This window comes from Arvicanthis niloticus, chromosome 17, assembly GCF_011762505.2.
Source record: "Arvicanthis niloticus isolate mArvNil1 chromosome 17, mArvNil1.pat.X, whole genome shotgun sequence".
Classification (NCBI taxonomy): Eukaryota; Metazoa; Chordata; class Mammalia; order Rodentia; family Muridae; genus Arvicanthis; species Arvicanthis niloticus.
Window position 1 is genome coordinate 25,200,848 of NC_047674.1, and position 23,050 is coordinate 25,223,897.

The 23,050-nt window shown below is 39.7% G+C and overlaps 1 protein-coding gene across 1 annotated transcript in view; it reads right to left on the bottom strand.

The window, feature by feature from the left end:
* The window catches only part of Mrps9 (mitochondrial ribosomal protein S9), a 53,605-nt gene that overhangs the window by 26,543 nt on the left and 4,012 nt on the right, over window positions 1–23,050 (bottom strand). Inside the window, exon 2 of the mRNA XM_034522020.2 lies at window positions 14,695–14,874. Coding sequence (XP_034377911.1) covers window positions 14,695–14,874 — 180 coding nt within the window. The remainder of the gene's footprint in view (window positions 1–14,694; window positions 14,875–23,050) is intronic.

Below are 23,050 nucleotides of genomic sequence, written 5' to 3' on the forward strand. Positions count from 1 at the left end.
TCCAGATCATCACTTGATAGGAACAAAGGGGAAAGGGTGCTTCTCCAAGAGTTCTAGTGGAACCACTCTGAAGGCAAAGAGCAGTCACATCCTCCACAGTGGGAGAGGCTGCGCCTCCCAGGGGGAGCTGGGAGGAGCTCCTCCATATGTCCTAACCTTGAGCATGAGGAAGAAGACAACTGCAGAGTAGAACAACCAAGCAGGTGTCTAGAATCTAAACAACTAGACAACGAGGGACAATTTGGAAATTCTAAATATAGACCATTTACATAAATGACATAATAGAATTGTTATATTAGAAGCAACAATTGCACTGTACGAGACACTGACAGGAAGGGTATATACCTAATTTTCAATGGGTCAGTCAAAATTTTTCTATACAGAAGCAAAGGAAATGTGGAAAACACTGTCAGATTTATCCATTTGAAGACCATGTATTCAATGAACATTCAAATTTCGTGGAAATTTGAAACATTTCTAAGTTGAAAGGTAGGAAAAATGTAAAACAAAAAAATTTAAATAATACAGATTTTCCCACACCCAACCTGCTTTCTGAAGAAGACTAGCCCAAAGCATCTGCAAGGCCTGTCCTCACATCCACAAAGCAACTCCAAGGTTGTCAGCACTGTGGCAGGGGCCGGGTTAGAAGTGCACAGGCACAGAAGATTAAGTACGCCTGTCAGCTCACAAGCCATTCATCCTCCAATAAGCAGCAGGCTATCACGGGCATCACTTTCAAGCACGAGCCTGACTGAACCATGTGATCACTGAATAATCCTAAAGGGAGATGCAAACATTGTACTTTATATTTCTCAAGCATGGTAAGCAGTGGAAAATCTGAGAAGGTTAATTGGTAGAGGGTAGTTAAAAAAGAAAAGGAAACCCACTGCAAGGACCTCGTCGAGGATGAGAGAAAACCTCTTCAAACATAAAAACAAGTGAACAAAGACCCTGACAAAAAATTATGAAATCCAAGTGAAAGGCAGTTCTAACTTAGAGAGAAACCCAATGTTATAATCTAGTTGAAAGATTAAAAGGTGGGCAATGGATAAAAATGGAATAAGAGAGAATAGTAAATAAAATAACCCAGTTGTTCAAGAAAGAAAACAACCCCAACAGTGAAGACAGGCTCTCAGCATGCAGCCTGCATCTGTTTAGTATGCACGGGACAGTACTGAAGTGACCTAACCTATTACTTCCATCGGGCTCCTATGGGCATTCTATGCAGATTTTTTCCCCCCACAAATTCTGAAGCAAACAAAGGATCCACTGGCTTTACTGAAAGCAATTTTTTTTTTTTCTGTTGCTTTCTGGGTTCATTTAATAACCAGTTAGCACAGAGCTGTTACAACGTAGGTGAATGCACTTTAAAATAAATAATGAATTATAAGAACAAGCTTTTTCATGAGTGTTGTGTTGCACAACCTACCATGTGTTTTGGGCACTCTCGGCATCATAGAGGAAACCTGAAGGAGACAGGACAGACAAGAGAGCGCCCGAGCCTGTGTGCTTCAGGCGCCACCACCCCAGGAATCTGATTGCTGGTTGTGACAGTAAATAAATAAAATACTTTAAAAAGACAGGACTAAGTGGGTGCTTGATAAATATTATACAAATACAAAATTCTCAGTTTGTAGAAATCATGTTATTCCTCATACTATTTTAAGAATAGTGTGCAGATGCTGGGAGCTAACCATTAGCCTGAACTCAGGGAACCTGGTGTATCGGAGGGGGACTGCAACTCCATTAGAAGAGCAGCATAGGCTGACCTGACTACCCAGAGTCTAGACCACCAACCAAGGAGTGTACCTGGAGGGATCCATGGCTCCAGATACATATGTAGCAGAGGATGGCCTTGCCTGACAGTAAAGGGAGGGGAACCCTTGGTCCCTGGGAGGCTGGATGCCCCAGAGTAGGGGGATACTAGAGCAGTGGGATAGGAGAATGTGGGTGGGTGGGGGAGCACTCTCATATAGGCAAGGGGGGCAGATGTGGGATGGGGGATTGGTCGAAGGATAACTGGGAAATGGGATATCATAGGCTAGGGAGTTGTTGAAGGGGGTAACTGGGAAGTGGGATATCATTTGAGATGTAAACAAATAGAATGATTAATTAAAAAAAAGAATAAGTCATAGGTTATTAACTCTATTTTATAGCTGAATCTTCAGTTAAGTAACAATACACACTCCAAAAATACCTTGAGTCAGAACTGAAACCTGTGATTTAATTCTGGAATAGCCTCTCAGATCACAGATTTACTTCTTCACTGGCTGTAAAGGAAACAGCAGTTGAGCAGTAAGATTAACAAGAAAATTCCCAAAGAAATGAACTATTTACTTTGTTAAGTTTTACTTAACAAAGATTTATCCCAACCTGATTGTAGGCACTTGCCACTTTGGAAATATAAGAAAGATATAGCCTCCAACTTCATTCTGTCAGGAGACAAAAGACTTTATAGTGTCACTCGGGAGTTGACTTTCACCTAAACACATCAGTTCACTGTTACAGCAACCCCTCCCTCCTGGGTTTTCTACCACTCAGCTCCTTCTTTCTAACAAGGACCCGTGTTTGCCACACTACAGTTTCACTTTCCACTTTCCGTGCACGTGGCTTCAGTTACCTTTCCTCCTCCCATGGGGTGGGAAGCTCTGCACACTCTCCCATGCTCTGCATTTCTGTCAAAGAAGTGCCCTCTTCCCACCCTGTCACTGTTAGCAACACCAATGTGACTTATGGCTACCACAAAGATTCCTCAACATTCCAACTGTTGTCACGCTGGTGGGCAGACTAATGCGAATAAACCATCTCAGTTAGACTGTCCAAATCACGGTGGCATTTAGGCCAATATGTAATTCTTAATTCCCAAACTCAATTTTGTCCTTAGGTATACATACCTACTTCCTGATTTCTGTCCTGCCTCACCATTATTCAATCCTGCAATTGATTCAACACCATACACCAAAACAATTTAGGGAAGAAGTTTATTTGGCTTATAGCTTAAAGGGAATAGGGTCTGTCAGGCAGGGAGATGTGGCTCTGAGAGGTAGGCGTGGTCACTATGGCTGGAAACTGACAATGTACATCTTGAATCTGAAATATAAACTCTTAAAGCCTTCTTCCAACAGGCCACACCTTCCAAGCCTCCCAAAATTTCATAATTTTCTAAGAAATCTATACTGAAGATTATGTAACCTTAGGAACAGCTAGCCTTTTAGATGGGACCACATGTCTTCACCACCACACCCAGGGAGTTAGTTCAAATAAAGAAATTATTACAAAGAATAAATAACAAATACAGTTGCAGACAGAAAGCTGTTATCAAATAGTATTTTTAACTAGGGTTAAAGATTATGTTCCTCCCAATAATCTACATTGGCATAACAAATAATATAACATTTCAATATTATGATAGGTGATGTCTGCTTAGCCAGAAGCCCACAGGGGCAAAGTGCTGAGTGAGGGAAATGCCCTGCCGCCCTGAGCTGCCCTGAGCCGCCTGCTCACTTCCACTGCTCGAGCCCCAGTGCTATGGGAGGTTGCAGTCATGACAGAGCCCGCTCTGTCATGTATCCCTCAAGTATCTTACAAAAGGGGTCTTTTATTTCCAAATTGTGATTTAGGTCTAATTGGAGCAAGTTTGCCAACTACAACAGAAGTAACCAAAATTTTGTAATTCTCTCCTAAGCAATCTACATTGAACATAGTTACACTTAGCAGTTACTTAAACTAGGAAATAACAAATTTTCCACAAAAAGAAAACTGGAGGTGTCAGCTGGAACTCTGCCAATGACTCTTCAAGTAGCTTCAAATGATACAGCTGGTCAAATGCCTGTTTGTATCTGACTTAGTAAGTGTGTTTTAAGAGATTATTTCTCAGTGTAAGAACAAGGCTCTGGGTGTGGCCTGCATTATATACCAGTATTCACCTACCTCCAATACATATGTTCATACACCTGAAACAATTCAAAACCTCTATCCTAGCCCACGATTAAGGCTGTCATTTTAAATTCACCCAAAGAAAATGTTGGCTAGAGAAAAAGAAAACAAAAGGCATTTTCTTGTGGGTTCTGGTTTAATAGTTCTTACATTAAGTCCCAAAATTTGTATGAATGGCAAAGTTTTCTGACGCTGTAAACTAATGTCACATGTTAAGAAATTGTTACACATAAAGTTTAGGTTCAATGACTGGCTTCCCTCCTCTTCCCAACACACACACACACACACACACACACACACACACACACAGAGAGAGAGAGAGAGAGAGAGAGAGAGAGAGAGAGAGAGAGGAAAACACACTCCGTTTAAGTACACAAGGACCCTTAAATATTTAGTACATACACTACAGTAAGATGTCTAATTATCTAATCTTATCTAATCTCAAACAAATGGGCTGACCAAAAAGACAAAGAATGTAAACTGCAAAAATGTAAGTCATGTAACAAAATTAGCAACATTAGCAAAAATCTTTTTTTGTTTTAATCATAATATTCTGGCAACTCAACAGTTTCCTAAAATGCAGGCACTGTATCTGACTACATTCTTAGGCTTCAGTCAAAAGTCTAGAATGAACTGGAGGCTCAGCCCAGAAGCACTGGGTCAGGAATGCAATCTCTATTAATTAGGGATCCCAGCTGGGCAGTGGGCTTGCAGCTGTTAACTTGATCAATGACTTACCTAAATGTCATCTCTACTGATTCGCTTATAAATTACCAGCAAGTGAGACTAATGTACAGGTGCTAATTTATTTAAACTGTTCTCCACAGTTCTACATAGCTTTATAAACTGCATCTGGCACCTAATGTTAGCTGTCAGTTGTACTTAGACATGCCTGTCCTAACGACTCTGTTCATTAGAAGTGAGCACAAATTATGAAATATTGTGAAAAATGATACATCAAATGGAATGGGCACAGCAAATCAATTAGAGAAACTTCATACAGCACATTCGCACTAAGGAGAATAAAACATTCTGGTTTAGAATGAGGTCTATAATACCAATTAAAAAGTAATTGGTAGACTTCAGCAGTGTTATACATCAGTTTGCTGGCTTTCTTCCTGAAATCCTACAGTAATGTACAACTTAACTTCTAATTCCCAAGTAAAGGCATTAGTAAATACGAGCACACGGCTGTATTCACCATAGTTAATACTAAGTCAATGTCTCCAACCTAAAATTTATCACCACTATGTGCTTAGTCAAAAGGAAAATGTAGTATGAGGGCATGACTATAATACAATAGTTTTCTGATGCAGATGAAAGATTAAGAGACTCATTAGCACCTTGCAGACTGGCAGGTCAGTAATCAGTGTTGCTCATGTCTGTTCTATATGGACAGTGTGTCCCAGCATCCAGAAGATCTACAAGTCCTGGATCACACCATTCACCAGTCCATCTCTGCCCTCAGTTCAGGAAGAAGACTGGACGAGCACTGTCAAATGTCCCACACCCATGTACTGTTAGTTCGTTACAGCTTTCACAGTCCACAGATATGGCGCTTCTCTAACTCCTTCCCACTACACAAATCCACCCAGCTCACTCTTCTACCTGACAGATCATTTTACACACCTATCAACATACAGCAGTATCCTGTGGTCTACATAGTGAGTTCTAGAACAGCCAGGGCAACAGCACACATACTACCAACTGTTTCCAATATTTGACCTTCTCCTGCTCCACTTCTGAGTATTCTCAGCAGCCCAGGCCAGTTCAGTGAGTGAGAGCCAAAGGTTCTTATGCTTCTTTTTAATATAACTCTTAAAGTTAGTAGGCAAGAATTAAATTATTATATTGAAGTAAGGGACAATCTCTACCTGTCAATTATTAATTTCATTTTAATTTGCTATTATACTAAGATGATGGCTGAAAGATGGGTCAGTAGTTAGAGCACTGGATGCTCTTTCAGAGGACCGTCATTTGACTCCCAGCACCCGCATAGTAGCTCACAACCTTCTGTAACTCCAATCACAGGGATCTAACATCTCATTTAGCTTCACAGGCACTGCATGCACAGATACACATGCAGGCAAATCACTCATACACATAAAATAAAAATAAGTAAACTTCAAAAAAATTTAAAAATACATTTCCCACATAAATTTAATACAAAGATTAAAAACAATTATAGCAAAGTTTTTAAAACTTTTGTTGTTATTTCAGACAGGGTCTGCTGTAGCTTAGGCTAGCCTGACACCTGGTATATACCAAATGCCCCAGAACTCCAAACCCCTCTTGCAGATACTGGGATTGCAGGCTTGTACCAGCATAGCTAGATATAGCAAGTAATTACTAAGAAATTCCAAACATATATTACTATAGCCCTAAAAATAACAGATCTTCCAAGTGATACAATTGTAAAGTTAATACAAATTACTAAGAAACTCCAAACATATTACTATAGCCTTAAAAATAACAGATCTTCCAAGTGATATAATTCTAAAGTTAATACAAATAGTGTCAAGAACTGTTTTTATTTAAAAGAAAATATTCATCAGATTTCTTTTTATTTTTGCTATGACACTTAGTACCCTTTAAAATGCCTTGTAAGAAACAGTAGTAATATCAGCTGAATATAATTTTCACACATAAATTATATATGCAACATTCAGTGAAGCCAGATTTCTACTCACGCTCGATTCTCTAAGGTAACTTTGTAAAGTAGAAATCAATTGCTCTCCGATGTACTTTACATTCCTAACAAATTCAGTTACGCCAGAAGCTAAGCTAGAGGTGGATACACAGACAGACAGACAGACAGGAAAAGACGGCAAGAATCAGTAACAGAGGGCAAAGCCTGGCCATTCACAACAGGGACAAACACACACTACCAGCCAGGAGTCGGCAGTCAGAGCGGAAAGGGAAATCCTGAGGCAGACACTAAGCTCATTCTGCTCTATGAAACGAGACAGCAATTGACTTCTGAAGCTGCTAACCCCAAACACTGCGGAAGCACAGCCTTCAGACACGGCTTGCAATGGAGGACACCTCAGGGCTGCTGGTGAAGATTATCTGTGGCAGCAGATCAGGCTCCTTGACAGCATCTCACACACACACAGAGGGTTCTGATATGCAGTAGTTCTTCCCCTTAACTGGAAAACTTACCTTTGTGAAATATTCAACTCCTGATCATAGTAAAAAAAAAAAAAAAGGGGGGAAAACTTACAGTATTTTCTTTTAATTCATATGTGAGAAATAAATACATATTAGAGAAAGCATTATGATGTCTAAATACATAACAGCAAATGCAATGGCTGCTTAAAATTCTTTTTTTCATAAACTGTTTTTGTCTTTGGAAATACCTAAGCACCTTTTCATGAGGAATTTGCCAAATATAGCTCATGACCTATACTGTCTTCCTTTCAGTGTATGTACATATGTGTGTTTGTGTGTGTGTCTGTATATATATATATATCCAAGCCTTTTATAAGATAAGAGGAAACAGAAATGATTCAGAATAGATAACTACAATACTCTGATGAGAGCTGGCTGTCACTGTCAGCGTCTGCTTTTACATCTCCTCCTAAAATGCCAAAGGGAATCCACTAAATTAACGAAAGGCCAAGAGTTAATTGTAATAAAATGTGAGATTCAGTGAAGCTGATCAATCACATGCAGCACAGTCTAGCACTGCAGAATTATGTCACTGGTATCGAGGAAATGGCAAACGCTCACTTCCATATGGGCTTCTGGGTATGGATCTAGGTAAGCCACACCATCCTACAGGAGACCAGGAAATCAATCAATGGCAAATCACTGTATTCAACAGTATCTCAAGTGGTTCCGCCTAATGCACACTTGAGGAAGGCATCGTGTGACAAAGTAACTGGGGCGTATGTAATGGCTCTAGCTGCAGGAGAAGGCATTTGCTCTTATAGTACGGATGAGAACAGTAACACTGTACCATGCTCTAGCTGCAGTAACCGCTATTTGTCACTACAATTCTGATAACAGTAACATCATATCATGCTCCTGCTCCTTATATTCTGATGAGAAAATCAATGTGATGTTAAACATCACTGCGCTAGAGACACTGTGAGGAACCTTCTCAGCCTAGGTATTATTGCTTCCTGTACTGCTTCAACTCTAACAAGTTTATCACAACATGAACCAATATAACATCAAGATTCTGCACACAGTGCATCTATATTCCTCAGAGAAATCCAACTCCATTTTAAAAGTCTATTTTTTAAAGCAAAGGGTATTTTTTAGATTAACTCATGATTTCATTGCTTAATTGTCTAAAGCTGTTATTAAAACAACAGACTAAATGGTCTTCAAATGTGTATGTGTCATTTACACCTCAACAAGAACATTTTATGATACTATATTCCATAAAAAGTTGTTTTAAGTTTTAAATGTATCTGCCTAATACATAACATGTTTGGGAGTCATACTACTTCAGCACTGGAAGTAATAAGGCAAATCAATTTCTAAGAAAATTGTAAAATAATTAATAGTCTCAATGTCACTTAATTTACCTATGTGAAAACTATAGCTATCATGAACTTTTAACTAGGTAACTGAATGAAGTTATAGCATGTTACAGTATGTAAACAGTTACCAAAAAGTTTTAACTTCCCAAACTAATATTCAAAGTAAACACGTAGGCAATAAACTAGCAACTCCAAAACACATAGTTCATTTTTAATGTAGTGTGAAAATGTTTAACTCCCCCTCCATAGATAAACCCTCTCCTTATTTGATTAAACAAAAATAAAATAAGCTGCACAGAAACAATTTTGACAGCCACAGAGACACCACTTTGTTTCAAGGCCGCACTAGCTGGTACAGCATCTCCTCACTACTTCTCCGGCCCTCTCAGTGGATTCCAGACACATTCAGAAGCTGGTTAGGTCACACGGCAGATCAGGAAGGCTTGTCTACTGGCTCTTTATTGTCTGCCATGCTTTTAGAAAATGCTTATTCTTTATATAGAACAATGAAACTGTTGAGTGATTTTCTTTCTTTCAAAAGGCTACTTATGTTCCATGCACAGCAAAAGGTAATTCCATGCACATCAAAAGGTAATTAACATGGACATGTTGGCACACACCTATAATCTACCACTGGTAAGGCTGAGGCCCGTGGGTCAGAAGTTCAAAGCCTCCTCGAGCTACATAGAGAAACCTTGTCTCAAAAAACAGACCCCAAACCCAAAGGGCTATGAACTAGAATCAGAATCAAAAATACACAACAAAATGCTCACAAACCAAATACATAAATACATAAAATTACACAAACTGGTGAACTGGAATTATCTCATGAACACAGATGTTAATATTAATATCTGAATATTAATTAGCATGATATACTAGGTGGATTAATAGAATAAAAGACAACATATGGTCACAGAGAAAGTGTTAAGCAATATTCATAATGTTAACAACAAAAAGATTGTACAAGCTAGGTATGTAAAGTAACTTGCCAAATGTGACAGAGCAGCTACAAAATGCTCGGGGCTAGCTTCCTACAGAGCTGTAAACTAATGAGCACTTTCTCCTAAGTTCCAGTGCAAGATGGAAGTGTCTACCCTCACATTCTATTCCATTAGAAAAAAAGTAGACAAGAAAAAAATTAAAAGCTATTCAGATGGAAAACAAATACAACTTTATGTATTTCGTATGTGAAACAACAGAAATCCTAGGAAATGAAAGCTCAGTAAATCATCTCAGCAACACTGCAGATTTAAGGTAAACTTATAAAACAGACATCTTTGTACCAAAAAAAAAAAAAATCAGTTTTACATACTTGAATACAGAAAGACAGTAAGAAAATAATTCTACATATAGTATTTTTAAGGAGAGAAGGAAAGAAGGAAAGAAGGAAAGAAGGAAAGAAAGAAAGAAAGAAAAGAAAAGAAAGAAAGAAAGAAAGAAAGAAAGAAAGAAAGAAAGAAAGAGAAATACGATTAACAAATACCAAGCTTAGGCTGTGGAAACTATAAAATGCTACTAAGAGATACTAAAAATTTAAACTAGCCTGACCTATTCCCCTCATAGATCAGAATTTAAACTTTATGTGGCAACAGCTCCAAAACTGGTATAGCCATTCAGGAAAGTTCCATACAACTGTATGTGGCTTTTTGCAGAAAGCAACAAACTACTCCTAAATTTTCATACAAAGATTCAACAGGCGGACAATAACCAGAATTATCTTACAAGAACAGGAGACAAGAACATCTATATTTTCCCATTTAAAATACACTACAAAACTACAACTATCAAAACAGACTTAAACTAGCAATAGAATAAAAATATAAATAATAAGCTGGGTGGTGGTGGTGAACACCTCTAATTCCAACAGAGGCAGGCTCTCTATGAGTTCAAGGCCAGTCTGGTAGGACTACACAGAGAAACCCCATTCTTGGAAACCAAACCAAAACAACAGAGAGAGAGAGAGAGAGAGAGAGAGAGAGAGAGAGAGAGAGAGAGAGAGAGAGAGAGGCAAGAAGAAGAAGAAGAAGAAGAAGAAGAAGAAGAAGAAGAAGAAGAAGAAGAAGAAGAAGAAGAAGAACAACAACAACAACAACAACAACAACAACAGAGGGTTCAGAAATAAAACCTTCACATGTTTACATACTTGATATTTGGTAAAAATGACAAAAGAACTTAATGAATGAAAATAATTCCTTATAACAAATGATGTTGGAATAACTAAGTATCCACATGTAAAAGAAGACACTGGTCCTCTTCTTTCAACAACTTAAATGTAAGAGGTAAAATCATAAAACCCCAACATCAAAAGAGGAAGACGAATCTTCATGACTTGAGTGTAGCAATGATAGAAGTAAAAAGAATGTTGACACAACAGTGTGTCCTCACAGCACACGCTCATGGCTGCAGTACAGTGTGTCCTCACAGCACACGCTCATGGCTGCAGTACAGTGTGTCCTCACAGCACACGCTCATGGCTGCAGTACAGTGTGTCCTCACAGCACACACGCTCATACACGCTCATGGCTGCAGTACAGTGTGTCCTCACAGCACACGCTCATGGCTGCAGTATTCCCAGGAGACAAACAGTCTAAACACCTATCAACTGATAGGTACGTTTTCTATCCCAACAGTGGAAACCCAGTAACTCAGAGGAATGTACATACTGCTACAAACTGAGCAAATCTTGAAACCACTGTGCTAAGTTGCAAAAGACTGAATATTGTATGGTTCTATTTATACAACAGTTCCCAAACAAGCAAATGATAGAAAGTGGATGCCTAAGGGTAGGCGATATGGCTCAGTGGTTAAGAGCACTTATTGCTCTTGCAGAGGACCTGGGTTCATTTGGGATCTGATGTCCTCTTCTGGTACTGGGTTCAGTTGGGATCTGATTGATGTCTTCTGGCATATATATATATATATATATATATATATATATATATATATACACACACATATGTGTATATATATATGTATGTATACATATGCATGTACATACATACAGTACATACATACACACACATACATCATCCCTGGCTGAGACTTTCCGTATGCTGCTGTCTAAACATTCTGTGGTTCCTCTGGGATCAGAACATCCTAATACATGGTGCCCCAGAAAGGGAATTTACACTTGACATCCTATTGTCCTCCAACTAAGTTCCTGTTTTTTCCTATTGCCCTCCAGTTGAGTTCCTGTTTTTTCCTGAGTTTGTGTTTTTCCCTCCCTGGCTTGGTGTATATATTGACCTGCCCAGTAAAGGCACTGGCATTCTCTCAGAACGGATGACCCGAGTCTGAGTTGTTCTTTTTTTTTTTTTTTTTTTTTTTTTTTTTTTTGGTTTTTTGAAACAGGGTTTCTCTGTGTAGCCCTGGCTATCCTGGAACTCACTCTATAGACCAGGCTGGCCTCAAACTCAGAAATCCACCTGCCTCTGCCTCCCAAGGGCTGAGATTAAAGGTGTATGCCACCACTGCCCTGGCCTCTGAGTCGTTCTTTAATCCCCCCAGACCTACGCCCAAGCTCGGTACCGCGGGGCGGGCAGCGTAGGAGCTGTCATCACCCCACGTTCCCCTTGCTACCAATGGCAGGCAGGAGAACTAAGGTCATCAGAGCAGGAAACCTGGCCCTGGCCTAGCACTTATAAAGCAAGTCCTACACCTCACCTGAGCAGCACAGTACAACTGGCCCTGGATGTGAGTATTATAGGTGAGCCAGCCCCCAAGGGCCTAACTGTGGGAGAACCAGTCCTGCCTCTTGTCTGCTGGGTGGTAGTATATATAGATGGGGGAGAAACACCTTTTTCCCCTCCCTCGTCCCTTGCCATATAAGGCAGGCAGAAGAGCTAGATCTGGAGTCATGACAGTGGGAAAACTGGCCAAGTATCTCACCAGCTGCAAAACTTGGGAGAGCAGGCCCTGTACCTCACCTGGGCAGCAGAGTAGAGCTGGTCCTAGTTGAGGGTTGAAGTGGGTGTAGTGAGCTGGCCCTGAGGGTGGGAGAACGGGAGAGGCAGCGGGCTGACCAGCTCAGATACCCCTCAGGCCCAGATCCTGGGCTTTGAATTGGACTACCCGACATCTACCCCATCGATGAACTGCTGGAGTGCATGAAGGGGCTGGTCCTTCAGATGCACAGATCTGACACAGGGCAACAACAGAAGAATCCTAGTAAGATTCCAGTACCGCTAGAGTAGCAGAAGCCAGAGGCCCCATACCAGATCAAAACAAGTCATTGCAATGAACTTCGACAAGCAGGGAAGAGTAGGAAAGGGGTGTACGGTGAGACACACTGTGACACACTACAGCTTCCACAGTGAGATTTTCCCTGTTGGGGAGGAGGTTGCAAGGGTGGAGGACGGGTGGGAGCGAAGGGAGAAGTAAATGAGGCTGATAGGAAATTCACAAAGAACCAATGCAAAATTTTAAAAAATGTTATTCTTCAGTTAAAATATAAGACAATATCAGAATTTGCTTTTAAAAAGTAAGATCCAGGCCGGGTGGTGGTGGCATATGCCTTTAATCCCAGCACTTGGGAGGCAGAGGCAGGTGGATTTCTGAGTTCCAGGCCAGCCTAATCTACAGAGTGAGTTCCAGGACAGCCAGGGCTACAAAGAGAAGCCCTGTCTCAAAAAACCAGAAAAGTAAGATCCAGCTGTAGAGTTGCTAAATCCCCCTGCTTTCTTTTTCTTCAGGGTGTCTAGCAAAGCTAGAAGTACTCCCCACCCAGCCACCCCCACACTCCATGGCGAGCTAGGGTTCACCCAGCCTGATGAGCGTAGCTTTCACCCCTCATCAAAGAAGCTTCTTTTTGCATTAGCTGAAGACCATCACAGGGATCTGCAAGTGGTTAAAATGTATAAAATAAGTGGGTGGCAATGGTATACACAACCCCAAATGATACAATTATAATATAACCCTACACTTACCGCCCAGAGAATATTGTGAAAGAGAGCAGAAAGACTTAAGAGTCATAGGACCGGGTGCCTAATGTGTAGTATCTACACAGGACAGGGACGCTGCACCCATGAAATCTCAACAATATCACTGCTAACAAGATTGGCTAACAATGCTACCAGTCAATACGCTAATGTAATTAGGGAACATTTCACAAAGGCCCATCCCTATAGGCAATAGGAGGCTGCTGGGAGTAGCGGGTAGAAGGGGAAAATAAGACAGACAGACAGACAGACAGACAGACAGACACATCGGTGTTGTTTGTTTGTTTGTTTGTTTTCCGGGTAAAAGGCCCCTGATAGGTTATTCAATCCCAAGGGCTTTGGTCATCTCTAAACACAAGTACATAAAAGCAACATTAAACCAATTCAGTAGGGTGTGTGTGTGTGTGTGTGTGTGTGTGTGTGTAAAACGATAAAGAAGTCATGAATTTGAAAGGAAGGGGACATTCAGGAGCTGGATGGGAAGAGGGAAGGGTATAAATTATTTAATAATAGCACTCATATAAAAATTTGCAAAGAAAAAACAGGGGTTAAAGAAATGGCTCAGTGGTTGAGAGTACCTGTTGCTCTTGCAGAGTCTCTAAGTTCGGTTCCTAGCACCCACAAAGGTGACTCACAACCACATGCAACTCCAGTTCTAAGAGATCTGATACCCTTTTCTAACTTCTATGGGCACCAATTGTGCACTGGTAAACATACATACACACAGGCAAAATGCTCTGACATAGAACACATCCTCATTTTGAAAATTCAAATATATACTTAATAAACACATTGGCAAAGACTTACTTATGAGATTTTCCTTGTCTCTACTTCTATTACAACACACATAATCATCTAAACTACACAACAAAGTAACATTCCCAAATACTGTACAAGCACTTACAGAGGCGTCTATGGCCTTCAATCAAAAAATCAAGAAAACTCATTTCTGGATAGAAAACTTAACTTCAAATAGAGTGGCATATCTCTTTGAAATTATGGTTCTGAATATTCAGTTGTTTACTTATTTTTCTCTAGCCAAGGGGAAGGGCACGGTGAAGACAGAAAATAAAAACAAATAGGAAATAAGCCAAAGTAAATTTATCAAAGCAGAATTCATTTTAAAAATTGCTAAAACAACGTGAAGTCTGAAAAAGAAAGAAAAAAGAAAAAGATACGCTTCCAATTTGTCACATAGAGGTGTCTTCCCCTACTCTGTTAACCTGATGTAAATTTTGCAGAGCCAAGGAGTTTACGCTAAAAGCAGTGCTGTCCAGAACCACAACCCTATAGAATCACTTCCCACTGGAGTTAGCTGTACTCACATCAATGTCTTCCTCTGTAAACGTTTCCGGGTCTTCTCCCATCATGTTGGCTAAGTGCCTCTTCCCTATGTTGAATTCTTCAATCTGCTTTTTAATAAAATCCTCTGTATATGATTCCTGTCTTGAGGCCTGGGCATTTTTCTTTGTTGTTACAACTGTAGTATGTATTTGCTTTAATAGCTAAGGGACATAAATGGAAAAAAAAAAGAAAGTATTTGAAATTAAACAGTGAATTAATAGGCCATTGTCTCTAAATAAAACAAAGTATAATTTGTCATCCTTAGTTAACAGGTGTTCAGAAACAACAAAAAGAGGTCTAGCACCTAACCAAGAACTAACCTCTGCTCAAAACCTTGTAAGTACATTATTAATTCAGTAGCATCTCAACATGTCTGAGTAAAAAGTCCTGCAAGCAGTATGCTGTGCCTCTTGACTGTAAGTACGCATCTGGTCCTGTTTGGTGATGACAGTGAGCTGCAATGCTGGATACATAAGGAATAAGGAGAAATCACCACTTAAAGCAAACAAACCTACAAAACCAGCTACTTTACCCAGCACTCAGAAGGCAAAGGTGCTGGGGGGCGGAGTGTATCCCTAAGTATGAGACCAACCTGGTCTACGGAACAAGTTTTCCAGAACAGACCTCTCAAAATACAAACAGGCAAATGTATGACTCAAGCAGATAAGAGAGAGGGTTGAGTATTGTCGCCTTGTGGGTACTCCCTTGTTTGAAGGAGAAACACAAAAGTGTGACTTAGGACTTTATATTCTCTCTCTCTCTCTCTCTCTCTCTCTCTCTCTCTCTCTCTTTCTCTCTCTCTCTCTCTCTCTCTCTCTCTTTCCCTCTCCCTCTCCCTCTTCCCTCTTCCCTCTCTCCTTTCTCCTCTCTCGTATGTATCATACAGCTATAAAAACAAATATAATGTTAGATTTCTGGTAAACCTGGCTCAACATGTTCTCTGTGCAAATGAAGGCTTTCTGTCCTTTGTTTTTCTCTTTCTTGACGAAGCAGTAATCACACACTTGCTGTTGTTGGTTCTCCTATGCTACAATGCAAGGAAATTCCTTCCAAGGCAGTAGCACTTCACCTTCACCTTCACCTTCAGTGAACAGTGTCAAATATTAAGACATACATTTCTAGTCTTCTCTTAAAATATGAACTATACTAGTTTGTCTCTGCCCCAGCAACTTCAAACATTGCTAATAATACTCAGATTTCAGAGTCACAATCTCAGTAATACTCTTACTTCCTACCTCATACACATTAAAAATCTCCTTCACACACACAGGGCCCATCCTTCCTATATGTTTCTCCTTCCTTTCTGAGAATCCTAAATTCAGAACACTCTACAATAATTTGCCATTACAGTTGCAACAAAAAAGAAAAAAAAAAACAGAAAATATTACAATACCCAATTAACAGTAAAACTTACATTCTGAATAGCCCCTGGATTAATTGAGTGAAAACTATTTTAACCCACTCTTTAATGGGCAAGAAACAGCAATTTAAAATTCCATAAAACCTTAGTTTATTTTTGCTTAAGAGAGCAGAGCTTTACCTTTGAAAAATATAATTACTCAACAATTATATTCTCATACAATACTTTGCATGGTGTTACCATTAATGAGTAAAAACAAGACCCCAGGAGCTCAGGTCCCAGCAGTCTCTCCTGCCTAGCTTTGTCTTTCCTGGTTTCAGTTACCTGAGGATGAGAGAATGAGCATGACACGTTTACTCTCTGATGGAGAGAGATGTATCCACCTAACTTACATACTGCTATCTGTAACTGCTGTCCTTTGTTATTAGTTATGCTTGCTAAGCTCTAGGGTAAGCCTTATCATAGATATGTAACTGGGAAAGCACAGCATATGCAGAGCTGGGCATGGGCATGAAGAGAGCTCGGTGAGCGCATCCCCTCATAGGGAGGGAGGCTGACAGAGCCAACCTGTTTTAGAGACAGAGCCTACTTTAATTGCTTTGCTTGCAGTCTAGTGTACCCATTTCTCCAATCTAGGAATTTTACCATGTAAGATGTTTAATATCTTACATATTCTTTCAGCTGGTTGTTTTTATGATTCTAGGTCTAATTTCAACAATGAAGAATCTTATTATGTAGGCAATAAAAAATGTTTTTCTGCTTCAAAAATCCAGGCAAAAGGATGAATTTTGGGGCAAAGGCAATACAATAGATTACTATTTAAACTGTCTCAATAAATACCAGGAAGATCCACACACAGTACAAACAGATATTCTGGCCATGGTGAGGAGAGTTCAATCAAATGCAGTTGAATGAACCCGAGGTTTACAGCAACCCAGAAGCCAGTCTCTCAGGTTACTACCCCTACACTTCCCAGCAGCCATCCATCACAGGCTCCAGATCTGAGCCTCAGGTGAACTAGAGTCCATGCTCTGCAGTAAGGGACTCTAGAGGAGAGGCACAATCAGGTGTGAAGTTCTAGTCCAACTGCAGGAGAGCTGAGGTTGAGACGTCTGATGAACATCCCAGAAAGTAGATGGTTCTGTGGATGGCACAGGAGAGATCTGTGATAGAGGTGTGTGTCTGTTCAAATCTACTTGAAATTGGACATGACAACACACAACTTTAACTGCTATATGCCAAGTCAGAGGTAAGCCTGGGCCTATCTCAAACACACAAACAAACAACTTGGGTTGGAGAGATGATTCAGTGGTTAAGAGAACTTGCTCTTCCAGACTGTTGAGGGCTAGGCTAATACTATGCTTTCCCTGAGGCTCTGATGTATGGAGAACATAGCTCTTTCTCTAAAACCAGGAATATAGTCTGCAGAGTCAGTAATAGCCTGGGGCCAGGGCCTTAGAGAAGCTGAGATCCTGAAATCTCAGCTCTTCCTACCCTAAAGGGCTACTTGCTAGCAGTCAGAAGTCCTCGTTCTTCTAGTGCAACAGTCTTCAATTAGCTCCCCACTGACCTTTGACCCACTGTCAGCTTTTTGCTGACTCTGTCCTCTTTTTCCCCCTGCAAAACTATAAGAAGCTGTTCTTCTTAATAAGCTTGCTGGGCATAAGACATAGCTTATGCAAGACCTCCTGATCCCAAACTTTTCTATCCCCTTATTTTTTGATCTCCTGGTTCTCTGTCAGAACCCTATCACTGAAGAACAGCCTGCTGGTCCTAACACATCAAGCAGCATACAGCTAAATATAGCTCTGGCTCCAGGGGACTGACACCCTCTCTAGCCTCCTCAGGTACCCACATACATGGCATATACTGACAGAGACACATAAAAATAAATCTTTTTTTTTTTTTTTTAAAAAAGGTCACAACTGCTTGACAAATAATGCTTACAACTTGGAGTATGGGAAATGGCAAACATGAATTACCAGTACGATAAGTCTACCATGTAAAAAGACAGCTTACAGCCAACAGATCACTACTGTCTTCCTTATGGAGTGGGTGAGATAGTCTGCGGTGATTAAGAGAGGAGTGGGGGGGGGGGGTAATGCACCAAATACTTCCCATTCAGAAGGCAGTAATACAGTTTAAAGTACAAATGGAGAAACTGCAAAAAAGCATTTCATAATGGTGTGAACCAGAGGTCCAGCTATAGCATGTCTGCAATACTTTCTCTGTCAGTTTTCTTTTCCCATCAACTGATATGCTACGGTGCTATACTGGATGCAGTAGCTGAAGAAGGCTGCATGCTAGCACGCAGTACCCTGTAGCACTAAAACCTCGCCTACCTTATGAAGCACTTCACCTTGACTTTAACAGTAGGCTCATGATGCAACCCTGGTAGCCTCCTACTTATGCTGCCCTGGAATAGCAATGTCTGTACTTTCCATTTAAATTCTAGCCACTCCCTAGTGTGTGTATGTGTGGACATATGTGTATAACTTGAGTTTTTAATACATGATAATAATAATCCTGTTTACATTGGTTTTAATAGCTGCTATCTTATCATTCATGTTCACAGTTTTTAAGTTTTCTATCAACTTTGTAAATTAAATAATACCCTCGATTTTCCCGACAGTTTGCACTGCAGTCATGGCAACGATCATTTCTCCATATATAAATTTTCCTGGTCTATTTTTTTTCCTGGTCTTGGTTTTTGCCTTCTGTACAGCTCTTAAACTTTCGTTTCTGCAGTCCTCCCCACTTTCTGCAGCATCTCTCCATTTTTAGCTCTGTTGCTGGTCTATCTTCAAATTCCATTCCCTTAAGCATCGCCTGTCATGCCCCAACTCACAGAGCCCTCCCTCACCCAAACTTATTAGGAATGTCCTTGAGCATGTAAAATGACTGTGGTAAAAATAAGAGGGGTATTTTGGTTGGTTTTTTTTTGGGGTGGGGGGCATTTTGTTTTGTTGTTGTTACCTCTTATGTGAGAGGAACATTCCAAGCCCCCAGGGGTAACTGAAACCCCAGACAGCTCCTATCTATTATAATTTCCATACAGACACAGTAGATTACCAACAGTAATTCATAATAACATGGACAAGTCTAGCTATATACCATGACAGAAAAAATTCTATAAATGTGGTCTATTGAAAGTCAAGGCAAATACGCTGGGAGCACACAGAATAGAAAGTGCAAAAGAGAAGGCCTGCTGTAGGTGCTTCCACTCTGCCCAGTGAGCTTCTATTGCAGGCCTGCTGTAGGTGCTTCCACTCTGCCCAGTGAGCTTCTATTGCAGGCCTGCTGTAGGTGCTTCCACTCTACTGAGAGAGAATCTGTTTGTAGGTGCTTCCACTCTGCTGAGTGAGCTTCTATTGCAGGCCTGCTGTAGGTGCTTCCACTCTGCTGAGTGAGCTTCTATTGCAGGCCTGCCGTAGGTATTGCTTCCATTCTACTGAGAAAGCATCCGTTTACAGGCTCATTGTCTATCCGGGCCACTGTTCCCTTACTTCTTTGGTTCCCACATTTTAGCATCTTCTGAAGTGAAAGAGTTGATTGTTGATTTGAAGGTTTGTTTCCTTACTTGACTTGTTTCTTCGCTTGTCAATCATATTCTCTGGAGTTTGTGACACGAGATGACAGCTTTCCTAATTTTAACATAAGTGATGCCTAAATATATTTACAAACTGTAAAGTTTTTACTGTTCACTTAAGTAGAGTTTTGGAGATGGCTCTAATTTGGAACATTTTTCATAAAAGCTCTTTAGGATCTTTCCATAAACACATAAAAATACAACACCCTGAAATTTATAATACTTCTTATACCATAAGAAATAGCCCAATGAATACATTTCTTCTTAAAGATCTGAATTATTCCAGCAATGAATTCACACACACACACACACACACACACACACACACACACCAGAGCCCACTACTCTTTGGTACAGTCCATTAAGGTGAGGCCAAATGAAAAACAAAGCAGAAAAGCAGCTCTTTAGCCAAACATAATTCCAGAAGAAAATTTCTTTGCCACTAAGAAACAATCCTGACAGAATCAGCTATAGGTTCCTTCCCCAAATGCAGAGTGATAATGCCAGAATTTTCATCAGTCTTTTGTTCAAGGAATAGTATAGAGACAATGTAACAAATTTGTTTCTTTTTAAAGATAATCAGTGGGTCAGACAACTATAATTTCAATCAAGCTGGCTGCCAAAGAGATAGACACATCCTGACACCTATGATGTCCCAAATTTGGCCAAATGCCAGTGTCAACATTACTTTAATGGTATTATAGCACTATTATGTGGTTTCTTTTTATTTTAATTGGCTAAAGAGGAAACAGAGAAGACTGTGGTGCTAATCTAAATAGGAAAGGTAGAAAAATACCTTTAAAATTTCTTTTTAGGAATTTTTAAAAAGGTAAAGTTTGAATTTACATTAGAAAAAAAAGGTGAATGGAAAGAAATTGTATAGGGGCTCCAATAGAGGAATTATGAGTATCCTTTTTGAATATATGTACAGTTGTATCAATTAGAAGCTTCTGGATGTAGGCAAAAGAAAGCTGTTTGATTTAACTAGGTAAAAGGTGCCCATGTTCCTGTAAACAACCCTAATGAAACTCCCTGGTTCATAAAACCAGAAAAAAATAGAAAACCAACGAAGTATAAAAGGACAGCTAGATGAGATGAGGAAGAGACAAGTGGGGGCCGACAAGGGTGGGGCACGGAGGACGCTCAATGTTCACTAGTAATATGGATGAAGATGTGATAATGAATCCTATCTTACATAACATAGACTAATGAGCATTTTACTTTCATGGTTTTTAATAGCTTTTTAAAAATGTGTCTGCATGTTGGCTTGTCTGTATATGCACCGCATGCATACAGGTGTTCATGGCCAGAAGAGGGCACTGGATCTCCTGGAACTGGAGTTATAGGCAGTTGTGCTCATTTGGCATGTGGGCTGGAAGCTGAATTCGGTTCCATTGCAAAAGCAGCACACGCTCTTAATCCCTGAGCCATTTCTCCCACTCTATTAAAAAAAAAAAAAAAAAGTTAATGAAAAAGAGACTATACAATAACATGTAAAAACAGACAAGGGCTGAGGAGTTCTCTGACAAGGAAAAAACAAAAAGCCCAATGATCCACAGCAGGTTCAATATAATTAGAATTCGGTCATTAAGATTAAATGAGATAGGGCTGGAGAGATGGCTCAGTGGTTAAGAGCACTGACTGCTCTTCCATAGGTCCTGAGTTCAATTCCCAGCAACCATATCGTGGCTCAAAACCATCTGTAATGGGATCTGATGCCCTCTTCTGGTGTGTCAGAAGACAGTGACAATGTACTCATATACATTAAAAAAACAAATAAACAACAACAAGAAAAAAAAAAAAAACCCAAAAAACCAAAACCCCAAACAAAAAAAACCCTTAAAAAAGAAAAAGATTAACTGGGACACCAACTATCTTGTCTCTTATGTTCAAGATCTCAAGAGATATTACCTAGGAATGCTAAGCTGGGTCAGGTTACAGTTCTTCTGGAACAAATTCAAAAACAAACAAACAACAACAACAAAACCCCCAAACACTGGGTTCCTCTAGAGGTGCTCCCATGAAGGAGAAACGACTGCTGCTTGCAGTTTTCTAGACTGTCAACAAAAACTTCACCACTCATTTTCATTCCACAATCACCTCTATTAAGACACTCAGCACACTTACCAATCAAATAAAACATACAGACCATATCTGAATAATGATTAAAACAACCCAATAACAATCAAAAGTTATGAGTGCAACCGTCAGGGAAATGTGACTATGACAAGGATAAGCAATGCTGTGAGAAAATCGTTATTCACTGTAGCTACAGTTGTTGTATGGGAACTATGTTTAAAGGAGAAAAACACGCTGATTCTGTTAGAGATGGACTATTTAGAGACGTATGTCGGATAACAGAATGTCTGGATGTACACTAACCACCCCGGGGAGGCGGAGCGGGTGGAAGGTAGAAAAAGAGAAAGACAAGATAAGGAGATGTGGATGATAGTAGCATCTATTAACAAGCTTTCTTAAAATAAATTTTAAAATGGCTACATAAGGAAAACATCAATTTTAGTGAACAGGTACTTTTATAATTAAGGCAATAAGAGATGCACTAAAGTTTATCTAGGACAGGAACACAACTTAAAGGGAACACACACCTTGCAAAAGAGACTATCTTTCCCACTACCAAAAAACTACAGTTAAAAATATACACTCAAGGACTGGGCAGAATATCTGAGTAGCATGCACAAGGCCCAGAGTTTGATCTATGTACTTTTGATATATGTGTATGTATAATACTAACATTCAAAAATTATCTAAGGAAGATAAACAATTTACAAAACTGAATATATGTCTGTTACAATGCAAGTCAACTTTAGAATGCAACATTCAAAGCACCTTTGGCAATTAATTAAAATATAATTTTTTTTTTATAAAGCCCTTACTTAGACCAGCATGGAAATATGCTAAACATAGGAAGTTACAATTGTTGGGAGTTCATGAAGAATAAAATGGACAGGTATCTTACACAGACACAAGAAAGAGTTTATTATGAAATCATAACCCAGAAGGTTAGGCCAGTGATGCTCCTTCTCTGGGAGACCATCCAAATCAGCAACGGCATCGAGTTGGGTTTGGTGAAGAGTAAGGAACTAGGTACTAAATAAAATGTTTAATAGAAAACAAAAAATTAAAACATATCTCATCAAATTTTTGCAGCGACAGTTTTCAAAATAGCAGTGGGTTTACTACTCTTACTTAAAAAGCTATAGATATATAAAAAGCCAAATAGCATTCCCTCTCTATTAAACTATCATCAAAGAGGGTTTTTAAACTCATGGGTAGTTTTTCCAGAGCACCATAAAAGGGAACTGTTCATAATAATGCCAACACTATGTGACAAGTTTAAAAAAAAAAAAAAACCAAAACCAACCAAACA